At 37.2% G+C, this 21483-nt stretch overlaps 1 protein-coding gene across 1 annotated transcript in view; it reads left to right on the top strand.

Moving 5' to 3' along the window:
- The window catches only part of C3H5orf34 (chromosome 3 C5orf34 homolog), a 31749-nt gene continuing 10266 nt past the window's right edge, over positions 1 to 21483 (top strand). The window contains exons 1-10 of the mRNA XM_060146052.1: positions 1 to 70; positions 3728 to 3961; positions 4114 to 4203; positions 6528 to 7171; positions 9257 to 9358; positions 12854 to 12977; positions 18727 to 18818; positions 19993 to 20062; positions 20722 to 20892; positions 21310 to 21404. Of these exons, the coding sequence (XP_060002035.1) occupies positions 3767 to 3961; positions 4114 to 4203; positions 6528 to 7171; positions 9257 to 9358; positions 12854 to 12977; positions 18727 to 18818; positions 19993 to 20062; positions 20722 to 20892; positions 21310 to 21404 (1583 nt within the window). The 5' untranslated portion in view covers positions 1 to 70; positions 3728 to 3766. The remainder of the gene's footprint in view (positions 71 to 3727; positions 3962 to 4113; positions 4204 to 6527; positions 7172 to 9256; positions 9359 to 12853; positions 12978 to 18726; positions 18819 to 19992; positions 20063 to 20721; positions 20893 to 21309; positions 21405 to 21483) is intronic.

Below are 21483 nucleotides of genomic sequence, written 5' to 3'. Positions count from 1 at the left end.
AATACTCTCCCTGTGGCCTTATTCCTCTCGGTTATGATTGTTTTCTTTCATCGAGAAACATAACTTGCTGGTAATTTGTTAAACTCAAAACAAATTCCTCGAGAAGCAGTCGTGGGCGGGCGCAGACGTTTCTACTCCGACCATTTTGGCAAATTAAAAGCACAAGGGCCGTTGATTGTCCTCATTTCCACTTTTCAGCTCAGAACTGCTTGCTGTGTGAGTTTAAGATGTTGGTTGTTGTTTTGATGAGGCTTTTTCTGTAACTAGATAGCGCATTTTGAAAAATGAGGTTCCCGTTTATGTCAAGAACAAACTTGTGGCGTTTTGATCGTTAAATGTACTCGGACGTAATGTGCTGGGTAGTGAAAACACAAACAGAAATAAGACAGTAGAGATGACGCTGGAAATTTAGGTTGGAGCTGGATTATTTTTTTTATGATGCCAGGAACTTTAGACATTTCTACTGTTTCTTGTGTATGCTTGATTATTTAAATAATCTAAACAACAATTATACCCCAATGAGCTGTTAAAAAAAAAAGAAAACTTGGCTAAAGATAAAGACCTTTTTCCAGTTGTTATCAGAAAATGTTTTCCAACTGTGTATCTGCACTTGTTTTTTTCAGAAATAGCAAGTTGATATCATGCATATATATGATACGTATAGCTGCAATATAAATATATTTATTGCTATGAATATTTATTGCCGTTTAACAAGTATGTAGACAAGTGATGTAAAGCGGTTGGTATGGTCGGGTTGTGGAAAGTTACTTGTGAGGGCAGTGCTGGAAATGGATTGGAGAGGGGAAAAATTGGAAAAAGGCCCCAGACAGTCTACAGGAATGGAGGGGAAAGTTGAGGCCTGAAATAGGAAAAGGAGGAGCCAGATTTATGGGGGAGACTGACAAAATCAACAGGACTTGTTACTTGGATGTAAAGGGAAACACTGAGAAATCAAATATTGCTAACATTGAGATGCCATTAACTCAAATTGCAAATTCAGGAGGAGCAAGAATTTTAAAATTCACTTATATATTCTTATATATTACTTATATATTTATCATTTTAAAAAATTTATTGCACCCTTATTATTGGCCAAGTATTGTTTTAGGTGCCAGGGATAGAACTGTGAATAAGACAGATGAGGGCCCTGCTCTGATGGAGTTTATGTCCTAGTGGGAAAAGACTAAAAGCAAGTAAATAAATAGAACAGTTTTGATAGTAATAGATATTATGAAGAAAAACGATGAAATGGTTAAAAAGTGATTGGGAGATGGTTGGGAACAACTTTAACTGGTCAAATTAGGCCTTTGAGGAAGTTAGGTATTTGTGCTGAGATATTAACGGTGCCAAAGAACCAGCGATGTGATGAGCCAGGGAAAGGACATGCTAGGCGGAAGGAACAGTGCAAAGGTTCTGACATGTGATACAGCTTTCTTAAAAAAACATTAAAAAGGCCAACGTAGCTAAGTTGTCCTGAAAAAGGAGGAGAGGGTTAGGAGATGACATTGGAGAGGTAGAAGATGACATTGGAGAGGTAGATGGGGGCAGGTTGTATGGCTTTTATAGGCTGTGGTTAAGAATTTGAGTTTGGGGCTTCCCTGGTGGTGCAGTGGTTAAGAATCCACCTGCCAATGCAGGGGACACGGGTTTGAGCCCTGGTTCGGGAAGATCCCACATGCCAAGGAGCAGCTAAGCCCATGCACCGCAACTATTGAGCCTGTGCTCTAGAGCCCGTGAGCCGCAATTACTGAGCCGGTGTGCCACAACTGAAGCCCGCGTGCCTAGAGCCTGTGCTCCGCAACAAGAGAAGCCACCGCAATGAGAAGCCTATGCACCACAACGAAGAGTAACCCCCACTCGCTGCAACTAGAGGGAGCCCGTGCACAGCAAAGAAGACCCAATGCAGCCAAAAATAAATAAATAAAATAAATTAATTTAAAAAAATTATTCAGGTTTTATCTAAGTGCAAATGTTGGGTTGTAAGTCAAGAAGGGTTAGATCTCATTTTTATTTTAAAAGGTCCCTCTAGCTACCATTTGTAGACTGGCCTCCGGGGGTTGAGTGAAAGTGAATTAGGGGGTATTACTGAAGTCTGCTTTTGGTGGGAGTGATTAAGTTCCATTTTAGTCATGTGGAGTTTGATGTATCTGTGGAACAGGGACATGAAGAGAGGTCCTGCAGGCAACTGGAAGCTCTGGAGAGAGGTCAGGTAGATTTGGAAGTTCTCTAGAGAAAGAAAATGATTAAAGTTGTGTGAATTTCCTCAGGAGAGATCATTTAATATTGGTTTAATATTTACTTATATGCTGACATATTCTGCAAAAGATTATAGGCTATATCATATGTAGCTAATTATATACATTGAAAAGGGGTAAGATTTTTTTTTAAAAGCAAGGGTGGGCATAAAAGCAACATGAGTGTATCTAGTAAGAAGAGATGAAATGGGGACTAACTAAGGTCAGGTGCTGATGAATCCTTGATTTGAGAGAATGGTGAAGAAAAGGAATGATTAAACTAAAAAGAGCAATAGATATAGAGGGGGTGGTGGAGGAGGGACCATGGCGCACCCCCACCCTTTTTTAAAAAAAATAAGAGGCAGAGGAAGAGGAAGTTTGGTGCAAGAGAAGATAGACAACATTGTCACACGTTGACCAGTTTAGTAGGGTGAAGACTGAAGTCATTGGGTATAGGAAGATACTGGTAACCGTTGTGAAACAATTTCAGTAGAGAGGTGGAGGAGAAAGCTGGATTGCAATTCATCGAAGATTGTTGGGAGAGAAAGCTGACACTGAGTGGATACTATACCTGAGAAGTTTATTGGTAGGAAATAGAGGTAAACTGGGGAAAGTGGTATCCATGGAAAGTTTTTTTTTTCTGTCAGGTGAAACTTTATCACCTGAGTAACAGAAGGAGATGATGTCCTAGAAGGGGATGGAGTTAGTTTTAGAAAGAATCATAAAATTTACTGAGCTCCTACAAGGCAACATTCACACTCCTGGCACTGTCATACATGTTGTCTCATTTAATCCTCACAACGATCCTGTTACCCCCATTTTACAAATAAGGAAACAACCAACCCAGCCAACCTGTGGTTTATAGCTATGAGCTAGTGGAGTTAGAACCCAGCCCTCCATTCCCCTTCCGTCACACCTATATGGAAAGCGTAAGTGAAAATACAGAGACATTTCAGAGGTAAAGAAGAGGAAATTGAATTCAATGAAATAAGGATGAATCTAAGACACTAGCTGGTTAATTAGCTTTCTGAGTCGTGACATGGATCTACTTCCTTAATGCCAGGCTAGGGGCAAGAATCCAGGTGTTCTTTTCCCTTAGGCCTAATAGTTACTTTTGGCCTGCCTTTTACATGTCCTACAAATGATTTGCTGTATTCTTTTTGCAAAGATGGAATTTGCTTGTTATTTGAAATGAGATACTGAGCATACAGTTTTCAGAAGTTAAACTTCAGAAGTAAAGCTACTAAAATGATAAGGGCATTTATAACTTAGTGGGCCATCTCCCTCTCAGTTATCTTCCACATTGAAGTAGAGCCCTTGGGGTTAATGAAGGCATTCAGATCACATAAGCGTGTATAGCAAGATAATCACTTTTCATTCAACAAAAGTAAATGCAATGGCAATTTTGTGTTTTGCTTATGTTCACTTATTTTGATAGAACTTTTGTACATGAAGAGAACTATTTGGTGCTACTGTATTTCTTATTTCCTCAGCCTTTGCCTTGGAAGGACATTTTAGCCATAGTCACAATAATGGCGGCTGAAGTGCAAATAGTACTTTATGAAGATGACTCAGTGGAGGTACAATATGTTGATGGTTCCAGATTGCAGCTTTCTCCCTGTGGCTCTGAATTTTTATTTGAAAAAGCACCTCCTATTTCAGCACATCCTTTACAACAACCAGAAAGAATTCGCCAAAGGACACACTTTGTTATTAGCACGTACCGAGTAAGTAAAGATGACACAAAAACTACTCTTTTTAATACTAAAATATTGTTGAGGTGGCCAGAATATGGAAAGTAGTTAGTATTCCGGATTACTGTCATTCTAAATTGATTTTCAAATCATTTTTTTAAATTACTTTGTATTTCTTTTTGTAGGAGCAGCTACAGCGAGCCCTAGATTTCCGTAACTCCTTTGCTACTTGCCCTTTTTTATCTGAAAGCATCATACCTTCTGAAAGGAAAATGGTAATATTTTTTAAACTTCATTTTTAAAACAAATATTTGAGGACAAGTAATTACAAACAGGTAGTTTAATATTTAGTCTTTTTCTTCATGACACTTTGAGCATAGACATGTTGCTATAGAACACATAGGCCTATATATTTCCACAGACTAGGGTGTTTTGATATTTTGTACATTGAGACACAGAAGTTATATAGTTTCTCTCTCTGCCTTTTTTTTTCTTTAACATCTTTATTGGAGTATAATTGCTTTACAATGTTGTGTTAGTCTCTGCTGTATAACAAAGTGAATCAGCTATACATATACATATATCCCCATATCCCCTCCCTCTTGCGTCTCCCTCCCACCCTCCCTATCCTACCCCTCTAGGTGGTCGCAAAGCACCGAGCTGATCTCCCTGTGCTAGGCGGCTGCTCCCCACTAGCTATCTATTTTACATTTGGTAGTGTATATATGTCCATGCCACTCTTTCACTTCGTCCCAGCTTACCCTTCCCCCTCCCTGCGTCCTCAAGTCCATTCTCTATGTCTGCATCTTTATTCCTGTCCTGCCCTAGGTTCTTCAGAACCATTTATATGTGTTAGCATATATATGTGTTAGATTCCATATATATTCCATATATATGTGTTAGCATACGGTATTTGTTTTTCTCTTTCTGACTTCACTCTGTATGACCGACTCTAGGTCCATCCACCCCACTACAAATAACTCAATTTCGTTTCTTTTTATGGCTGAGTAATATTCCATTGTATATATGTACCACATCTTCTTTATCCATTCGTCTGTCGATGGACACTTAGGTTGCTTCCATGTCCTGGCTATTGTAAATAGTGCTGCCATGAACCTTGGGGTACATGACTCTTTTTTTCTTTTTTTTTTTTTAATTTATTTTCTTTTTGGCTGCATTGGGTCTTTGTTGCTGAGCGCAGACATTCTCTAGTTGTGGCGAGTGGGGGCTATTCTTTGTTGCGGTGCACAGGCTTCTCATTGCAGTGGCTTCTCTTGTTGCAGAGCACGGGCTCTAGGCTCATGGGCTTCAGTAGTTGTGGCACGTGGGCTCAGTAGTTGTGGTTTACGGGCTCTAGAGCACAAGCTCAGTAGTTGTGGCGCATGGGCTTAGTTGCTCCGCGGCATGTGGGATCTTTCCAGACCAGGGCTCGAACCCGTGTTCCCTGCGTTGGCAGGTGGATTCTTAACCACTGCGCCACCTGGGAAGCCCTGTGCCACACTTTAGATTCCACATATATGTGATATCATATGGTATTTGTCTTTCCCTTTCTGACTTACTTCACTTAGTACAGTAATCTCTAGTTGTATCCATGTTGCTGCAAATGGTATGAATACTTCCCTTAATTTTAGCACACTAACATCTGTACACATAGATAGCACTGTAAATTTACCAGGCTTTCTTGACAGTAGTTTTCGTAAATCTAAGGTTTTATATAAATGGAAGGTGAAATGTGTAAATTGGCAAAAGCTTAACTGATTAAAAGACTGTTATGTGACACTTGCCATTTTTATCTTATATGAAAAGATGCAACAGGCACTGTTACCTGTTATGAATCTGTTTGCTGTTGGTCCAGATCAGTTTACCTTTGAGTAATTCGATTTTTTTAAATGTTACCCTTTAAGGCACCCAGAATTTAGTGTGTGCTGTACCGGGTGCTATGTAGGACGAGTACCTTATACATGTTATCCTGTTTAGTCCATGTGATAATCCTTTGAGGTAGCATTTCCCGAATGCTGTTCAATAATTTCAGTACCATTTATTAAATATGTAATTCCCCCTTTCCCCCCTTGTTTTGAAAAACTTATGTTATCGTATGTAACATTTTGAGATACGGTTGAGTCTGTTTCTGTGTTCTCTAAATTGTTCTGTCAGTGATTGTTATGCTGGTTCCATACCATTTAGGTTATGATTGTTTTTCATACAGTAGTGCTGGTCTTCCCTCATTTATATTCTTTTTCAGAGTAGACTTTTGGAGAGAGGCTGCAAATCTATTTATCTCTGATGCAGTGTACACTTTAAATCAAAATACGTTTAACATTAAATATAACCAAGATGATTTTTCTTTTTCTTCTTTTCTGTCCTTTTTGTCAGAGAGTGTGTGTGTGTGTGTGTGTTTTATGTCTACTTTTCTAAGAAATAATCTTAACAATATCCAGTGCTCTCTGGAAAACCATATATAGGCTGACATTTTTCATTCTTTCTAGGTAGTAGAACACAAAACTTTAAGAGCTTTCTTAAGTAATATGTAAGTATCAAATGTATGGAAAAATTGAACTGTTAACAGAAAATACCACCCCTTTTTCTCCCCTCAACTCAGCGTATCTTCACTGACATCTCAGAAGTAAGATGGCCCGATCTTGATACTGATGGTGGCATGATATGTATGCAGAGTGGCACTGTGAAGATATCATCTTTAGATGGTCACGCATACCTTTGCCTGCCCAAATCTCAGCATGAATTTACAGTACATTTTTTGTGTAAAGTAAGCCAGAAGCCAGACTCATCTATAGTACTGTCAGAAAAAAATAATAAAGCCAAAAAGGACAAATTAGTTGAAAAAGCTGGCAAAATCTGTACATATGGAAGTTTTTCAGGACAGAGACTGAAGAATAAAGAAAATGAACTTCATTATCAGATCACGAAATCCAAAGAACCTTTAGAGAAGAGTTGTGTAAATGGAACTGAAGGGAGGGAGGCACTGTCTTCACCTGGGACAAAAGACACGTGTGTATACACGTGGGTAAAGCAGTGCTGGTCAGTGGCCTCCTGTCCGGAGGAATGGGAATATCCTTTGTCTTTAGCACTTCGTTTTCATAATAAAATCAGCAATATGTCTGGAACTGATGCAGATATCACCCAGAAGAGAATTTTAACTTCTGACGTTTCTGAGGAAAGAGGAAAAGAAGTTTCTGTTCTTCCCAGGGCCCTGTTACTAAGCTGTCCTGTCCCACACCTGCACAGGTAATGGAAGAATGACTTATTTGTCCTAATGCTTTTGTCAGAACCAGACCTACCTAAGGATCATTTTTCTTTCGGAATCATCTGATACCATTCATAAGGAAAGTTCAGTTGATCTAAAACTTTGCTTGTAACGGATAGTAAATAATGTCCCCGGCTAATGTGTTGCTTATATTTCTTACTTCACATCCATGCATTGGATGTTGGTGGAAGGCTGACTACACTGGATACTTTGTTAAGCATGGAGACTGTAGAGATGAAGAGTCCCTGCTTTCTAGGAGCTTAGAGTCTAGTAAGGGTCACTATCACCGAAAAGATTATTAAAGTGTGGTAAGTGACGGCACAGAGCTCTGTGGGAGCGAGCCCTGGGAAGCATCCGCTGCTGCTCAGTGGAACCTGTTAGTTCTGTTGCTGGAGCATGGACCTGACGTGTGTGATCATGGGTTCTTTCTTTCATACATAGCCTCAGAGGACACCCTTGTCTTTGCTTAACTGACTGTAAATGTGTCCATCTTCAACAGGGATAAACATGGAGAGGCTTCTGGCTGGCTAGGTACAGACCTTTTACCTTCACTAAGAAATGAATAGCCTCATGGTTATAGATTTGTAACATGACTCTGTATAAGTAGTGTAGTAATAATGATAATAGCTAACACAGAGCACTTACTTTGTGCCAGGCATGGTTATACTTTACCTATTTTGTCCTCATAGTAACCCTATGAGGTAGGTACTATTACCAACCCCATTTTGTAGAGGAACTTGAGACACAGAAATGTTGAATAACTCAAGCACAGTCTCACACCTAGTGCTTGTAGAATTGGGATATGATCCCAGGCAGTCTTCTGAGTACATATTTGTTATTGGAAACAAAAAATGGGAATGATTTTTAGCCTTGTCATGATTATGTAGTTAGAATTGGGAATTCCGGTATTATAAGTACACATCAAAAGAGATTTATGCTTCTAAATTAACAGTTTTTCAATAACTTGCCACTGGCCTTGATTGAAATCCATTATCCTTAGGCATGGCTTAACAGGCCTTCTGTTATATGGTCTTTTCGTGGGTCTGTAATCCTCACCACTCTTGCCCTTGCTTTCTCTACTCTTGATAAACTGGACTTCTTGCGGTCCATAGAATTCTTGCCCAAGCTTTCTTTTACCACGGCACCTACTCTTTCCATGCCAGGAACACTCCTTTTATCTCTCTCAGCTCGCTAACTTATGCTCATTTTCAGGTCTTAGCATAAATAAGCCTTTCTTCCTTAGGGTCATTATTCTGAAGTCCCTAGATTGGATTAGGCTCTATACAATCCCATAGCATACAGTAATTCTCTTTTATTTATGTTCAGTATCTACTACTTTATGTCCCTGCTAGATAGAATCTCCACTGAGGGCAGGGACCATGTCTGCTTTCTTGGGTGTCATATCCATAGTGTGTATTGCACAGTGCCTGGCTCACCATAGATATTTCAGTAAATATTTATTGTTTGAATCCTAAATTTTACAGGTTAGTGAAACTTAATTTATGTATTTATGCTGAGATTCAATAATGAGATTATTAAAAATACTAAGAAAAATACATGAAAAATAAGATTACAGTTGACTCTTGGACAACACGGATTTGAACTGTGTGGGTCCACTTATACACAGGTTTTTTCAGTAAATATAGTGCTGTATTTTTATTTTTCAGATCTTTAAATGAACTAAGTATGGGGGGAAAGTTTGTGTTCGATTAGAGATCACAATTTGGGGAATCAACAGAACTAGGGTTTGAGTGCTGATTTTATCCAAACTGTTTCAGCTTCCTGCCCTTGGGTGAGTCATTTATAAACTCCTTTGTTTTTGAGGCAGAGATAACAGTACTCGGTTTTCTACTGCACTGGGGTTAGTGCCCCCAACCCCCATGTTGTTCAAGGGTCAACTGTAGTTTTAAATTTCATTAATGCACTTTCATATTAATTTTTACTTTTCTTTGATCTAATGACTTAAGCAAGAAATAACTCTTACTACAGTATCACTGTTCTGTTCACTTCTAAAGGTAATTATGTTAGGCAACCAGAATTAATAGCTTGTATTTTGTCCTTCACAGGTGGGAGTTTTGTGATTCACTTTCACAGAGACAGTTTGTTGAAGAAGAATATTCCTATCCTGAACTAGTGAAAGTGGTTTGGTACAAGGGTATCACCTATAGGTAAGGCACTTGTGTTGCATTTGGAGCTATTTAGCAATGTCACAGAGGATATAGGACTACCCTTGTGGATAGACTCCCCCGTGAGTACAGTTTTGCCTGGGGCCACCATTCTCCTGTGTTTGGCCCTGAGTTTTACAGATCTCTATGTGTACTAATAAAATTTAAATTAAATTAAATTTAAATTTAATTAAAACTGAATAAATTTTAATTAATAATTTTATTAGTCCACATAGATGTCTGTGACTAATTCACATTACCCATATTCACAAGATTTTTGTGACAACTCCAAAGCCAATGAGGAATTAGTTTTGCTTGTGAATGAAATATTTTGCCAGTTATTTAGGATACCCCTTCCAAGCAATAGGGGATCTAGTCATCTGAATTAGTCATGCCAGAAGGATGCGTGTTGAGCATGGAATTAGAGGAGAAGTTAGCTAGCCTAGAAGAGATTTCAGCCACCATTCATGCCACAAATATTCACTGAATGTCTCCTCTGTGTCTGCACTATTCTATTGAATTATCCCTATTCTACCACAAAGTACACCTCGCTAGTGACTGGAATACTAGTGTTGGCTAGATTCAGAGTTTCACTTCTGTAAATAGTGCTAGAAGAGATCTGTGAAATTTTTGTTCTTTGGGGGTCTCCTTTTCCTGCATGAAAACCACCCCTTTCTCTTTTTTGTTTGTTTGTTTTTATTTGTTACTTTTATTTAAAAAATTTTTTTATTGAAGTATAGTTGATTTACAATGTTGTGTTAGTTTCAGGTGTACAGCAAAGTGATTCAGTTATACATATATATGTATGTGTGTGTATATATATATGTATGTGTGTGTGTATGTATATATATATATATTCTTTTTCAGGTTTTTTTCCCTTAGAGATTATTACAAAATATTGAGTATAGTTCTCTGTGCTATACAGTAGGTCCCTGTTGGTTATCTATTTTTTATATAGTAGTGTGTATATGTTAATCCCAAACTCCCAGTTTATCCCTCCTGCCCTTTCCCCTTTGGTAACCACAAGTTTCTTTTCTATGTCTGTGGGTCTATTTCTGTTTTACAAATAAGTTCATTTGTTTTGTTTTGTTTTGTTTTTTAAGATTCCACATGTAAGTGATATCATATGATACTTGTCTTTCTCTGTCTGGCTTACTTCACTTGGTATGATAATCTCTGGGTCCATCCATGTTGCTGCAAATGGCATTATTTCATTCTTTTTTAAGGCCAAGTGGTATTCCATTGTATATTATACCACATCTTCTTTATCCATTCATCTGTCAACGGACATTTAGGTTGCTACTGTGTCTTGGCTATTGTAAATAGTGCTGCTGTGAACACTGGGGTGCATGTATCTTTTCGAATTAGAGATTTCGTCTTTTCTGGATATGTACCCAGGAGTGGGACTGCTGGATCGTATGGTAACTCTGTTTTTAGTTTTTTAAGGAACCTCCATACTATTCTCCATAGTGGCTACACCAATTTACATTCCCACCAACAGTGTAGGAGGGTTCCCTTTTCTCCACATCCTCACCAACATTTGTTATTTGTGATCTTTTTAATGATGGCCATTCTGACTGGTGTGAGGCGATACTGCATTGTAGGGGTTTTTTTTGTTTGTTTTTTTTGCGGTACGCGGGCCTCACTGTTGTGGCCTCTCCCGTTGCGGAGCACAGGCTCCAGACGCGCAGGCTCAGCGGCCATGGCTCACGGGCCCAGCCGCTCTGCGGCATGTGGGATCTTCCTGGACCAGGGCACGAACCCATGTCCCCTGCATCGGCAGGCGGACTCTCAACCACTGCGCCACCAGGGAAGCACCCTCATGGTAGTTTTGATTTGTATTTCTCTAATAATTAGCAATGTTGAGCAGTTTTTCATGTGCCTGTTGGCCATCTGTATGTCTTCTTTGGAGAAATGTCTATTTAGATCTTCTGCCCATTTTTTAATTGGGTTGTTTGTTTTTTTGATATTGAGCTGTGTGAGCTGTTTATATATTTTGGAAATTAATCCCTGGTCAGTAGCATCATTTGCAGATATATTCTCCCAGTCCATAGATTGACTTTTCGTTTTGTTTATGGTTTCCTTTGCTGTGCAAAAGCTTTTAAGTTTAATTAGGTTTAGAGAAACTTAGAGAAATTAAAGAAACAATTCCATTTACCATCACATCAAAAAGAATAAAATACCTAGGAATAAACCTACCTAAGGAGACAAAAGACCTGTACTCCGAAAACTGTAAGACACTGATGAAAGAAATTGAAGATGACACAAACAGATGGAAAGATATACCGTGTTCTTGGATTGGAAACATCGACATTGTTAGAATGACTATACTACCCAAGGCAATCTACAGATTCATTGCAATCCCTATCAAATTACCAATGGCATTTTTCACAGAACTTGAACAAAAAAATCTTAAAATTTGTATGGAGACACAAAAGACCCCAAATAGCCAAAGTAATCTTGAGAAAGAAAAATGGAGCTGGAAGAATCAGGCTCCCTGACTTCAGACTATACTACAAAGCTACAGTAATCAAAGTAGTATGGTACTGGCACAAAAACAGACATATAGATCTATGGAATAGGATAGAAAGCACAGAAATAAATCCACGCACCTCTGGTCAATTAATCTATGACAAAGGAGGCAAGACTATATAATGGGGAAAAGACAGTCTCTTCAATAAGTGGTGCTGGGAAAACTGGAGAGCTACATGTAAAAGAATGAAATTAGAACATTCTCTAACACTATATACAAAAATAAACTCAAAATGGATTAAAGACTTAAATGTAAGACTGGAAACCATAAAACTCCTAGAGGAAAATATAGGCAGAACACTCCAAAGAGTGTTCAAAAGATAAGTTGCAGTGATATCTTTTTGGATCTGTGTCCTAGAGTAATGGAAATAAAAACAAAAATAAACAAATGAGACCTAAACCCACCCCTTCTGACAATATGTTCTTCATATATGTTTCGATAAAATTGACTTGGCTTAAGTTTTTATAAATTATATACCCAATACCTTGACTGTACCTGGCTGCTCCAGGTACAGTCACCTTCTCTTAGGGGTGGCTACTTTTACACATGGCTAACCTCATCCATCAGGTATTGATTCTACTAGTTTCATTTTTACAGAATAATATTATTTTTAGGCTCTGGAGTTGTCATATTTAACTCCTATGCAGTGGGCATTGCTTTGTTGACTATAATGTACCAGCCACTGTGAGTGGCAGTGGGATACCAGGATGATAAGACAAGATGCCTGACTTCTAGAAGTTGAGCTTAGTTGAAATAGATACATTAACCAATTCTGGGTGTTCTGTTTATTTTTTTCAAAAAAATTAATTTAGCTGTTTGATGTGCAGAGTATGAAATTATCCATTTTTTTTAGATAGGCAAAAAAACCCCTCATACTACCTTTTTTTTTTTAATATGATTGCCATCATCTATATGTTAATCTCAATGAGAAAAATATTTTTTTAATGATTATTTCTTTTCCTTAGACTTACCCACAAAAATATGAACTCAATAGAGGTTTATCCTGGAGATGGATCTGTTTTCAAATCAGAAGGAGCTTATTTGGGAAACTATTTTATATATTATTCCATTCAAGAAGGATCAGAAGAGGTAAGTTGACAATGAGGTCTCAGCTCAAGAAGATTTTTGGTACATGGCTGTTTATAAATAATTCTGAATATATATATATATGTATATATATATGGGAAATTTGATCTTCTATAAAATTTCTTGCTACTACTTCTTAGTCTAGAGAATTAATATAATCTTACTGCCAGCATTGGCACAGTAATTACTAACCGCCTTATTTTAGCTGTATTCTCATCCAGCATTCTGTCATCCATTTGCCTAAGCAGTTTGTTTTTTTTTTTTTTTTTTTTTTTTTTTTTTTTTTTTTTTTTGCGGTACGCGGGCCTCTCACTGCTGCGGCCCCTCCCGCTGCGGCCCCTCCCGCTGCGGCGCACAGGCTCCGGACGCGCAGGCTCAGCGGCTCACGGGCGCAGCCCTTGGCTCACGGGCGCAGCCGCTCCACGGCATGTGGGATCTTCCCGGACCGGGGCACGAACCCGTGTCCTCTGCATCGGCAGGCGGACTCTCAACCACTGCACCACCAGGGAAGCCCAAGCAGTTTGTTTTTAAATCAGAAATTAAATTTCTTCTGTCATAGAATTTATCAATAGGAAACACTGAAACCAGCAATATTATTTGGAATCAGTATACTTCTTTGAATTAATATTTGCATATTAAAGAGCACATTCTTTTCTCTCCACATACAATTGCTTGCATATTTAAAACACCTCTAACTCCTAAATCTTCATATACAATTAGAACATTGAACAGGATCGTTCTGTTGTTGAAAACAGTGAAACATAACATGATCTATTTAATATATCAGACCAAAATGTAATCATGTGGAAATTTTGTTAATAGTCTAAATTTGCTTGTTCCCAGTCGGACATTTGAAATCCACCCTTTTATAGGGATTACTATAGTATCACACAGCTTTGCTTCGCAGGATGGAACATAATACGTTTTCTTTCTCTATTACAGAGTATTTGAGTGATAAGATTATCACGGTTGCTAGGAAGAAGACTTAAAACTAGAGCAGATTTTTTTTAACTAGGGAAAATTTCAAACATATGCAAAAGCAGAAAGACTGGCGTAACAGATCTTCATGTACCCATTACCCAGCTTGTTCCATCTATACTTCCCACTGCCCCCTCCACTTCCTATTTATTTTTAAGTAAATCCCAAGTATCATTTTATTCATAAATATTTTAGCATATATTAGAGCAGATTCCCTGCTGAAGTCTATTTGTAGGAAAGTATTTATTCAATAAATATTAATTGAACATTCATAGGCAGGCACTCTGTTAAGCACTGGGTAAAGATGAAGCGTTCTTGCAGTCAAGAGTTCACAGTCTAGTAGTCAGTCAGTCAGGCAAACAGGCAAATGAGATGAAAGCATGACCAGTAGTGTGTGTGTGTGTGTGTGCGCGCGCACGTGTGTAGTGCATGAGATGATTCAGTAAACAGGCAAATAGAATGGGTATGCATATACATCCACACTACTGACTGCTATGTATCGAGAGTTCAAACAACTACAAGGCAAATACAGAACATCTTCCTGGAGCTTCAGTTTTACTCAAAGGTGTCGTGGGGAGGGGGTGATAATTTTTATACTGAAGCAAACATATCACATGTGCTTTGGAGATAAAACAAAACTTCCAGACAAGTTAGTTGTGCCTTTGTGGTGGACTGCTTTGGGCTTTACACACTCAGACTCCAGTGAGCAACACATTCATTCTTCTCTGTCTACTTGAGTGAAAAGATTTAGAAACAATTTGCTTTCTTTTGGGAGTAAAATTGTTTGCTCCTTACTTTAACCCATATTCCAAAATAAATTCCAGGTGGATTAAAGGGCTAAATGTAAGAAACCAAACTTTATATATATTAAAAGAAAATAGAAGGACAGTGTTTATAGTGTTGTGATAGGGAAGGCCTTCTTAAGTACAATACACAAAACCAGAAGGCATAAAGAAAAGTTTGATCAGCTTGAAATTTTTAAATGTATGTTAAATTTTAAATATTTAACTTTTGTTAAATTAGATAAAGTAAAAAAGACAAAGGCCTGGAAGAAAATATTGTACACTATAAATCATTAATAAAAAGACCAGAAAAAAACCTAACAGAAAAATGAGCAAAGGATAAGAATGATTATGCCATGTAACCCATAATATTTGAAAACATGTTCAACTTTACTACTTGCATCAAAGAAATGCAGATTAAAATAACAATGATATAATATTTTTCACTCATCAAATTGTCGAAAGGTTGATAATATCTACTGCCAGCAAGGGTATGGGGGAAAGGGGTGCTTTCATAGTGTTGATTGGAGTGTAAATTGATTCAGCCTTCACGAAGGCCAACTTGATAATACCAAGTAAAATTGGCTAGAAATTCTGCTTCTAAGGTATCTATCCTAGAAAACTATGAGCACATATATACAAAGAAGCATGGCCAAGGATGTGGACTGTGGTCTTGTTTGTAGTAGCAAAAAACTGGAAGTAATCTAAATGTTCATCAGTAGAAAATGGTGAAATAAGCTGTGGTGATCAGGTCGTGGGAATGTTGGAAGCAGTTTAAAAGAATGAGGAAGATGTAGACGCATAGAAAGACAGATACTGAAAGATCTCCAAAATGCTGTTGAGTGAAAAAAAAGTTGCATGAGAAGATGTACAGTGATATCTTCTGTGTAAAGAACAAAAAACAAACCCCAAACCCAATTATATTACTGTATATAATACACGTGTAAATGCACAGGGAAAGATCTGGGCAGATAAAAACTAAACTGAAGTGGTTACTTTTGGGGAGGAATCTGGGATTTTGTGAGGGAGGAAGAGTCAGGAGGGGCTGAAATCTTATATTTTTGAACTCTTCCCCCCCGCAAAATGTAGTAATGTATCATTGCTTGTATAATTAAAAATTTAAAGAGGAAAGATTGACAGGGACTGACAGTGTAAGTGCTTCCATAGAGATAAACACTTGGTGCTTTGGGTCCACATAAGGAAGCGTACCTGACCCTGTTTGGGAGGCTCCAGGAAAGCCTTCTGGAGGAAGACATGGCAGGAGGAGTTATGCAAAAGAGGGATGGATGTTAGAGGAGCATATAGCTAAGGGAACACTGTTCTTGCTCAACTCTTTGCATGGCTGGCCTTTTGTCATTAGAATTTCTATTTCAATGCCACCTCCTCAAGGAAGCTTTTCCTGACTATCCAGCTTAAAGAAGCTACCTATGACACTCCCTATCAAGGTACCCTCCTCTTTTTTTCTTCTTGGCATTTAGTACTTTGTGACATTTTCATATTGATCAGTGTTTGTTTACTAACTAACCCACCTAGAGGTAAGCCTTGTCTTGTTCAACACACTATTTTGCTAGTGCATAGAACAGTAGATAAATGTCATCTAACTGGAGGCAAGAGTCTGGGGCCAGTATGGAATGTTTAAGGAAATGAAAATGCTGTGGTAGGCTGTAGTAGACTAAAACAGAGGTAGAATGGTGGGGGAAATGTCCACAGAAGAGATTAGACCAAGTTGAGCCAGTTCACTAATGGAGCATGAGAAACCCTATTGCTTTTGGAGAGCCACTGAAGGATTTAAGTAGGGAAGTGACATCATATTTTTGTTAGGTCTTTTCAGAGGAAGATGAACTGAGATGGGGAAGCAGTGGCACTTCAAGCTGTAGAACCAGTTAGAAGACATGTATAGTAGTGCAGAGAAGGAAGTATCAGGGCCAGGCAGTGGTAATGAGAATGGAAAGATAAGAATCGACCCAAGAAATATTAAGGAGACAGAACTAATGACTGAACGGGATATTGGGGATGGGGAAGGAGTTGAAAATGATGCCAAGTTATTGAATTAATCAATGAGTGGTGGTACCAGGCACTGGATTAAACCAAAAAAATTTTTAAACCGAAAGTGTATTGATGATGGCATTTTTTGAACTTACCAAGAGATTTCCATAAAAGATTTAAATTCTATTATAGTTCAGTCCCATCTGCCTGATAGTAATTGAAAGAAACTCTTAATTGTAAGATGCATCTTTATTTCAGAGAGGTTAAATTGTGAAAAATAAGCATTTTAGAATTGATGAAATTAGGCAGTGGAAAAAGACAAGAACCTTCGAGGGACTCAGTATCTGATAGAGAAGGACATAAATAATTAAGGTGTGATATTTTGAGTGCCTACCATGTGACTTAGCCCACTGTGCTAATAAATGCTGAGGATACAGAGATCAGCAAAACAGATTCAGCCCCTACCTTCACAAAGCTCCATTCTAGCAGAGAAGACCAACATTAAGTATAAAACATTAAATTGAAATTGTAATGGAAACCAAGAAGCAGGAATAGAGGTTTTCTGTGCTTGTAGACATAACTAGGGGGTTTCACCTAGCGTATGGGACCTCCTTAATGGCTTCCCTGATGCTGAAGGAAAAGTAGGAGTTAGTCAGACAAAGGGAGGCGATGGAGGCAGGGAGCTGAGTTCTAGGAAGAGGGAATAACATGTAATGATTGACATACCAGAGGTAAATATGAAGTAGGAGGGAGGGGAAAAAATGCAGATTTTGAAGGGAAGGTAATTTCATTTTGACATGTTGAAGTTGAAATGTCTTTGTAATATCCAGTAGATATTTAGATATTCAAGTCTACAGTCTAGGATAAAAGAGGAGAGATTATTTTTTGAGTACCATACTATAGACTAAATTCTGTCCCAGTTGCTTTATATATGTATTATTTTATTAATCCTCGGGACAATGTGGATGGTAGGTAGTATCCCCATTTCATAGGTTGTAGGCACTGAGACTTAACACAAGTTTGTATAACCTGCCCATCATTATAGTAGTAAAAGGCACACCTGTGATTTGAATCCAGCTCTGACTTTGAAGCTTATTTTCTCTCACTGATGGTAGAGTATGGGCAACACTCTCTTGTGGTTCAATTCAGACCTCTACTACTACTTAGCCCTCAAGCCTCAGTTTCCTTATCTAAAAAATAGACATTAATAGTTCATATCTCTCAGGATTATTTTGAGGAGTAAATGAGATAATCCTTTGTAAACTACATAGCATGGCACCTAGCACATAGTATCATCTGTTTAATAAATGTTAGTTGTTGCTGTTGTGATATTTATTATGAACACAGTTTTGGACCCTCCTGGGATTACCCAAGAAGAAACAGGAAATCAGAAGAGAAGGCTGGAGACAGAGTCCTGGTAAACACTAGCATGAAAGAGTCTCAGAAAGAGGAAATTCAGAGGGAATAACAAAACAACATTTTTTTCTAATTCAAGAAGTTGAGCTTGTAAATAATAATATTGTCTTACACAAACTAGCAATTGTTCTTCCATTAATAAAATACAACAAAATGATATAGTCATTCAATTAAAATAGTAATTAAAACAGTTTTTTAAGCCTATTTAGCTGCCGCCACCTTTTTTTTTTTTTTTTTTTCTGTCTAAAGGGAAAAAGGGGCTTATGGTAGGTTTCCTGTTAATGCACAGGGAAATTAGTTCATTAATTTGAGTACAGCCAAGATTTAAATTGAGCAGTAAGTTATAGGCTATTAGAATGTAATTTTTGAGTAGGATAACTTATGATAGGAGGAATTCTAGACTTTTAAAAAAAAAGGGAAAATGGAAAAGCATCATAAAATACCTTTTAAAGTTACCTTTTATGGGCTGTTGATTAACTTAAAATAACTGCTTGCCTTTTCACTGTATAAATACGTATTTTAAGGAAAAAAAATAGCTAAGTAATAATGGCCAAAATTTATTATTGAATCTTTTTTAAACTAATTTTCAGAGAGAAGAGAAAACTTATTCAGTAAATAACCTTCCTCCAGATAGACCAGGAAGTCCATTTTCCGTTTGTTCTCTAATTAAACAGGCAACCAGGTAAGTGCTTCATGTTCAACTGAATCAAGTGTTATGTGTCTGAGAAACTTGATACATTTTCTAGTGGTTTGGATAAGATTAAGAATTGGTGGGTACAGTGGAAATGTCTTTAGTAAAATCTGTCAACTTTTCTGGTCTCATCATTTATAAAATAAAGTGATCACAATGTCATTATAAGAGTACTTCTTGGCATTTCCCTGGTGGTTCAGTGGCTACCACACTCCCAATGCAGGGGGGCCCAGGTTCGATCCCTGGTCAGGGAACTGGATCCCACGTGTTGCAACTAAGAGTTTGCATGCCACAACTAAAAGATCCTGCATGCCGCAGCTAAAGATCCCACATACCACAACAAAAATCCCTTGTGCCACAACCAAGACCCGGCACAGCCAAATAAATAAATAAAGATTAAAAAAACAGCAACAACAAAATCCCAATTATTTAAAAAAAAAAAGTACTTCTGGCTTTGAAATTTGAAGTTAAATATGGAGAAACATCCACATATGGCAAGCAACTGCTGGAAGAAAATAAGTGCCTTTTCTCTAGGTAAGTGTGGCATCATTATTGTTCCTTGGAATCAAGTTGAAGATTTGATGATACATTTGAATTTTCATACTTCTTTATTATCCTAGGAGTAATAACGATTTCTGAGAATGAACAGAAGGTGAACTGTAGTTTGGTTCTTTGGTTCATGTTTTTTAATTCATTAATCAGTCTGTGGCACCGAGAGGAATGAAAGTGGATTGTTGAATTAAATTATTTGTTTTATAAACTTATGTTTAAGCAACTTCTAAAGTAGATTTGAAGGAGCAGAACTGGTCATTTGATTTTCTAGGGACAGTTGATTCACATCCCCACCACTCTTAGACTATGCTAAACCTTTCAGGTGCTGTGAATCTGTCACTTCTTAAAAAGGAGCAAATTCTGAAAATCTTCTCCATTTGGAGTCATTTCATTGCTAAAAATTAGAGGAATAACCTTAATTATGTAAGATTAGCACAAAGGGAAGCAACAGTAGTAGTTCCCTTCTAGGGGCTTAAGGAAGAAAGAGGTCCAAACGTATTTTTGTGGAAACGAGTTACTTGCCTAAAATGTTGTATAGCAGTGAGAATGGGTTGCTAGAATTGGAAAATGACATTATTTGCAAATGTTTAAGTAGTATTTTTCTTGTTGACAGAATTCTTCAGCATTGTGCCAAGATGAAGCTTTCTTTAAGCCATAACTATCATATATGCTGCTGGAAAATGGTATCTTAAATTATTTTAAAAGCAAGATATTTTTAATTGCTTTATTATTTGTATACATACATATAAGTTCAAATTACTTTCATCTAAGTCATGTGAGAAAGTCTTTGTAATATTAATACTGGTTTATTTAAAAAATCCATTTAATAGATAAACACTGCAAAACTGGGCTTTTATGTTATACTTTTACTGTATATAGTTTGTTGTTTCTTTTTTCTTAGAGGGGGAGGACAGGGGAATTGATTGGATTTGAAGTATGTGAAAACATAGTTATTTTGAAACATATTACAGTATTCATTCTATTTCCATAACTGTAAAAGTAAATTTTTTTTAATGCTGACTTGGAGGAAGTGATTCTCAGACCTTGATTTCTGTATCTATACTGCTTTGATTATAAACCTATATGTTGCTGTAGTTCCTAATCTTTGTCTATTTTCTATGTAAAGTTCAGCAGAATGGTGACTTTCCAAAGGTATTAGTACTTAATCTGCTTACAATAGACTCTTTTGGGTAGCCACTTCTGGAAAAGTCAAAACATCCATAAGGGTTCTACAATATTCAACTTCTGAATGAGAATCTGAAATTGCCTCAGTGTTCATTAATCATTTCAATCTTATTAGTGGATAACTGTCTTTCCTGCTATTTTTATTTTCTGGTTTTAGGTACCTGGGATAAATGATAGCAATATACTGCCTTTGCTTTTGAGAGAATCGTTCATACCCAACGTGGGAAGATTTCTTGCATACTCTGATGACAAAGTACATGCTGTCTTTTTAGATGGCATTACTCTAACCCTGAATTGGAATTTCAGCTCTCTTATTGAAAAGAGACAGGTAATTATACTTCAGACTGAAATCTATTTTTTATTTATTTATTTTTAATCTGTGGAAATAGAAAATGAAGTACCACAGTATCTCTATTTTTTGAAGTATAAAATCTGTCAAGAGGCTTTACTGATCTCATTGGATTTCCTAGCAGAAATCAGAAAGGTGTGACAAATCGTCATTTTTATAAAGGTAACTCATTATAGAGAGAGGGACTAGTATTTTTGTTCTTTTGATAATTATCTATATAAGGGTGGTGGTTAAATAATACCCATATCCCATGTAAAATAAAACTTTTAAGTTAGTCAAAATAAAGTTTTAATGATTCATCTACTTCTTTTTTTTTTACTGAAAATTAATTAAAAAGAAGGTTTTGTTTTTCAGTTCTAGAATACTAAAACTTACCTTTCCTTCTTGCTTCTTAAGGTAAATCGAGGTCTCAATTTAGATTGGTGTAAGTTAACTTTTCCTGACGGACAAAATCAGTTATTTCAGATTCAACACCCTGGACCATATGAAAGGTACTGGAAAGCAATTAAAAAAATAATTTCATGTTAGTAAACAACTTCCTTTTAGACAGAGAGGAAGCATAAAAACATT

This window comes from Lagenorhynchus albirostris, chromosome 3 (genome assembly GCF_949774975.1).
Source record: "Lagenorhynchus albirostris chromosome 3, mLagAlb1.1, whole genome shotgun sequence".
Classification (NCBI taxonomy): domain Eukaryota; kingdom Metazoa; phylum Chordata; class Mammalia; order Artiodactyla; family Delphinidae; genus Lagenorhynchus; species Lagenorhynchus albirostris.
The sequence above is the reverse complement of the archived record's forward strand: the minus strand, read 5'-3'. Positions and strand labels throughout refer to the sequence as shown.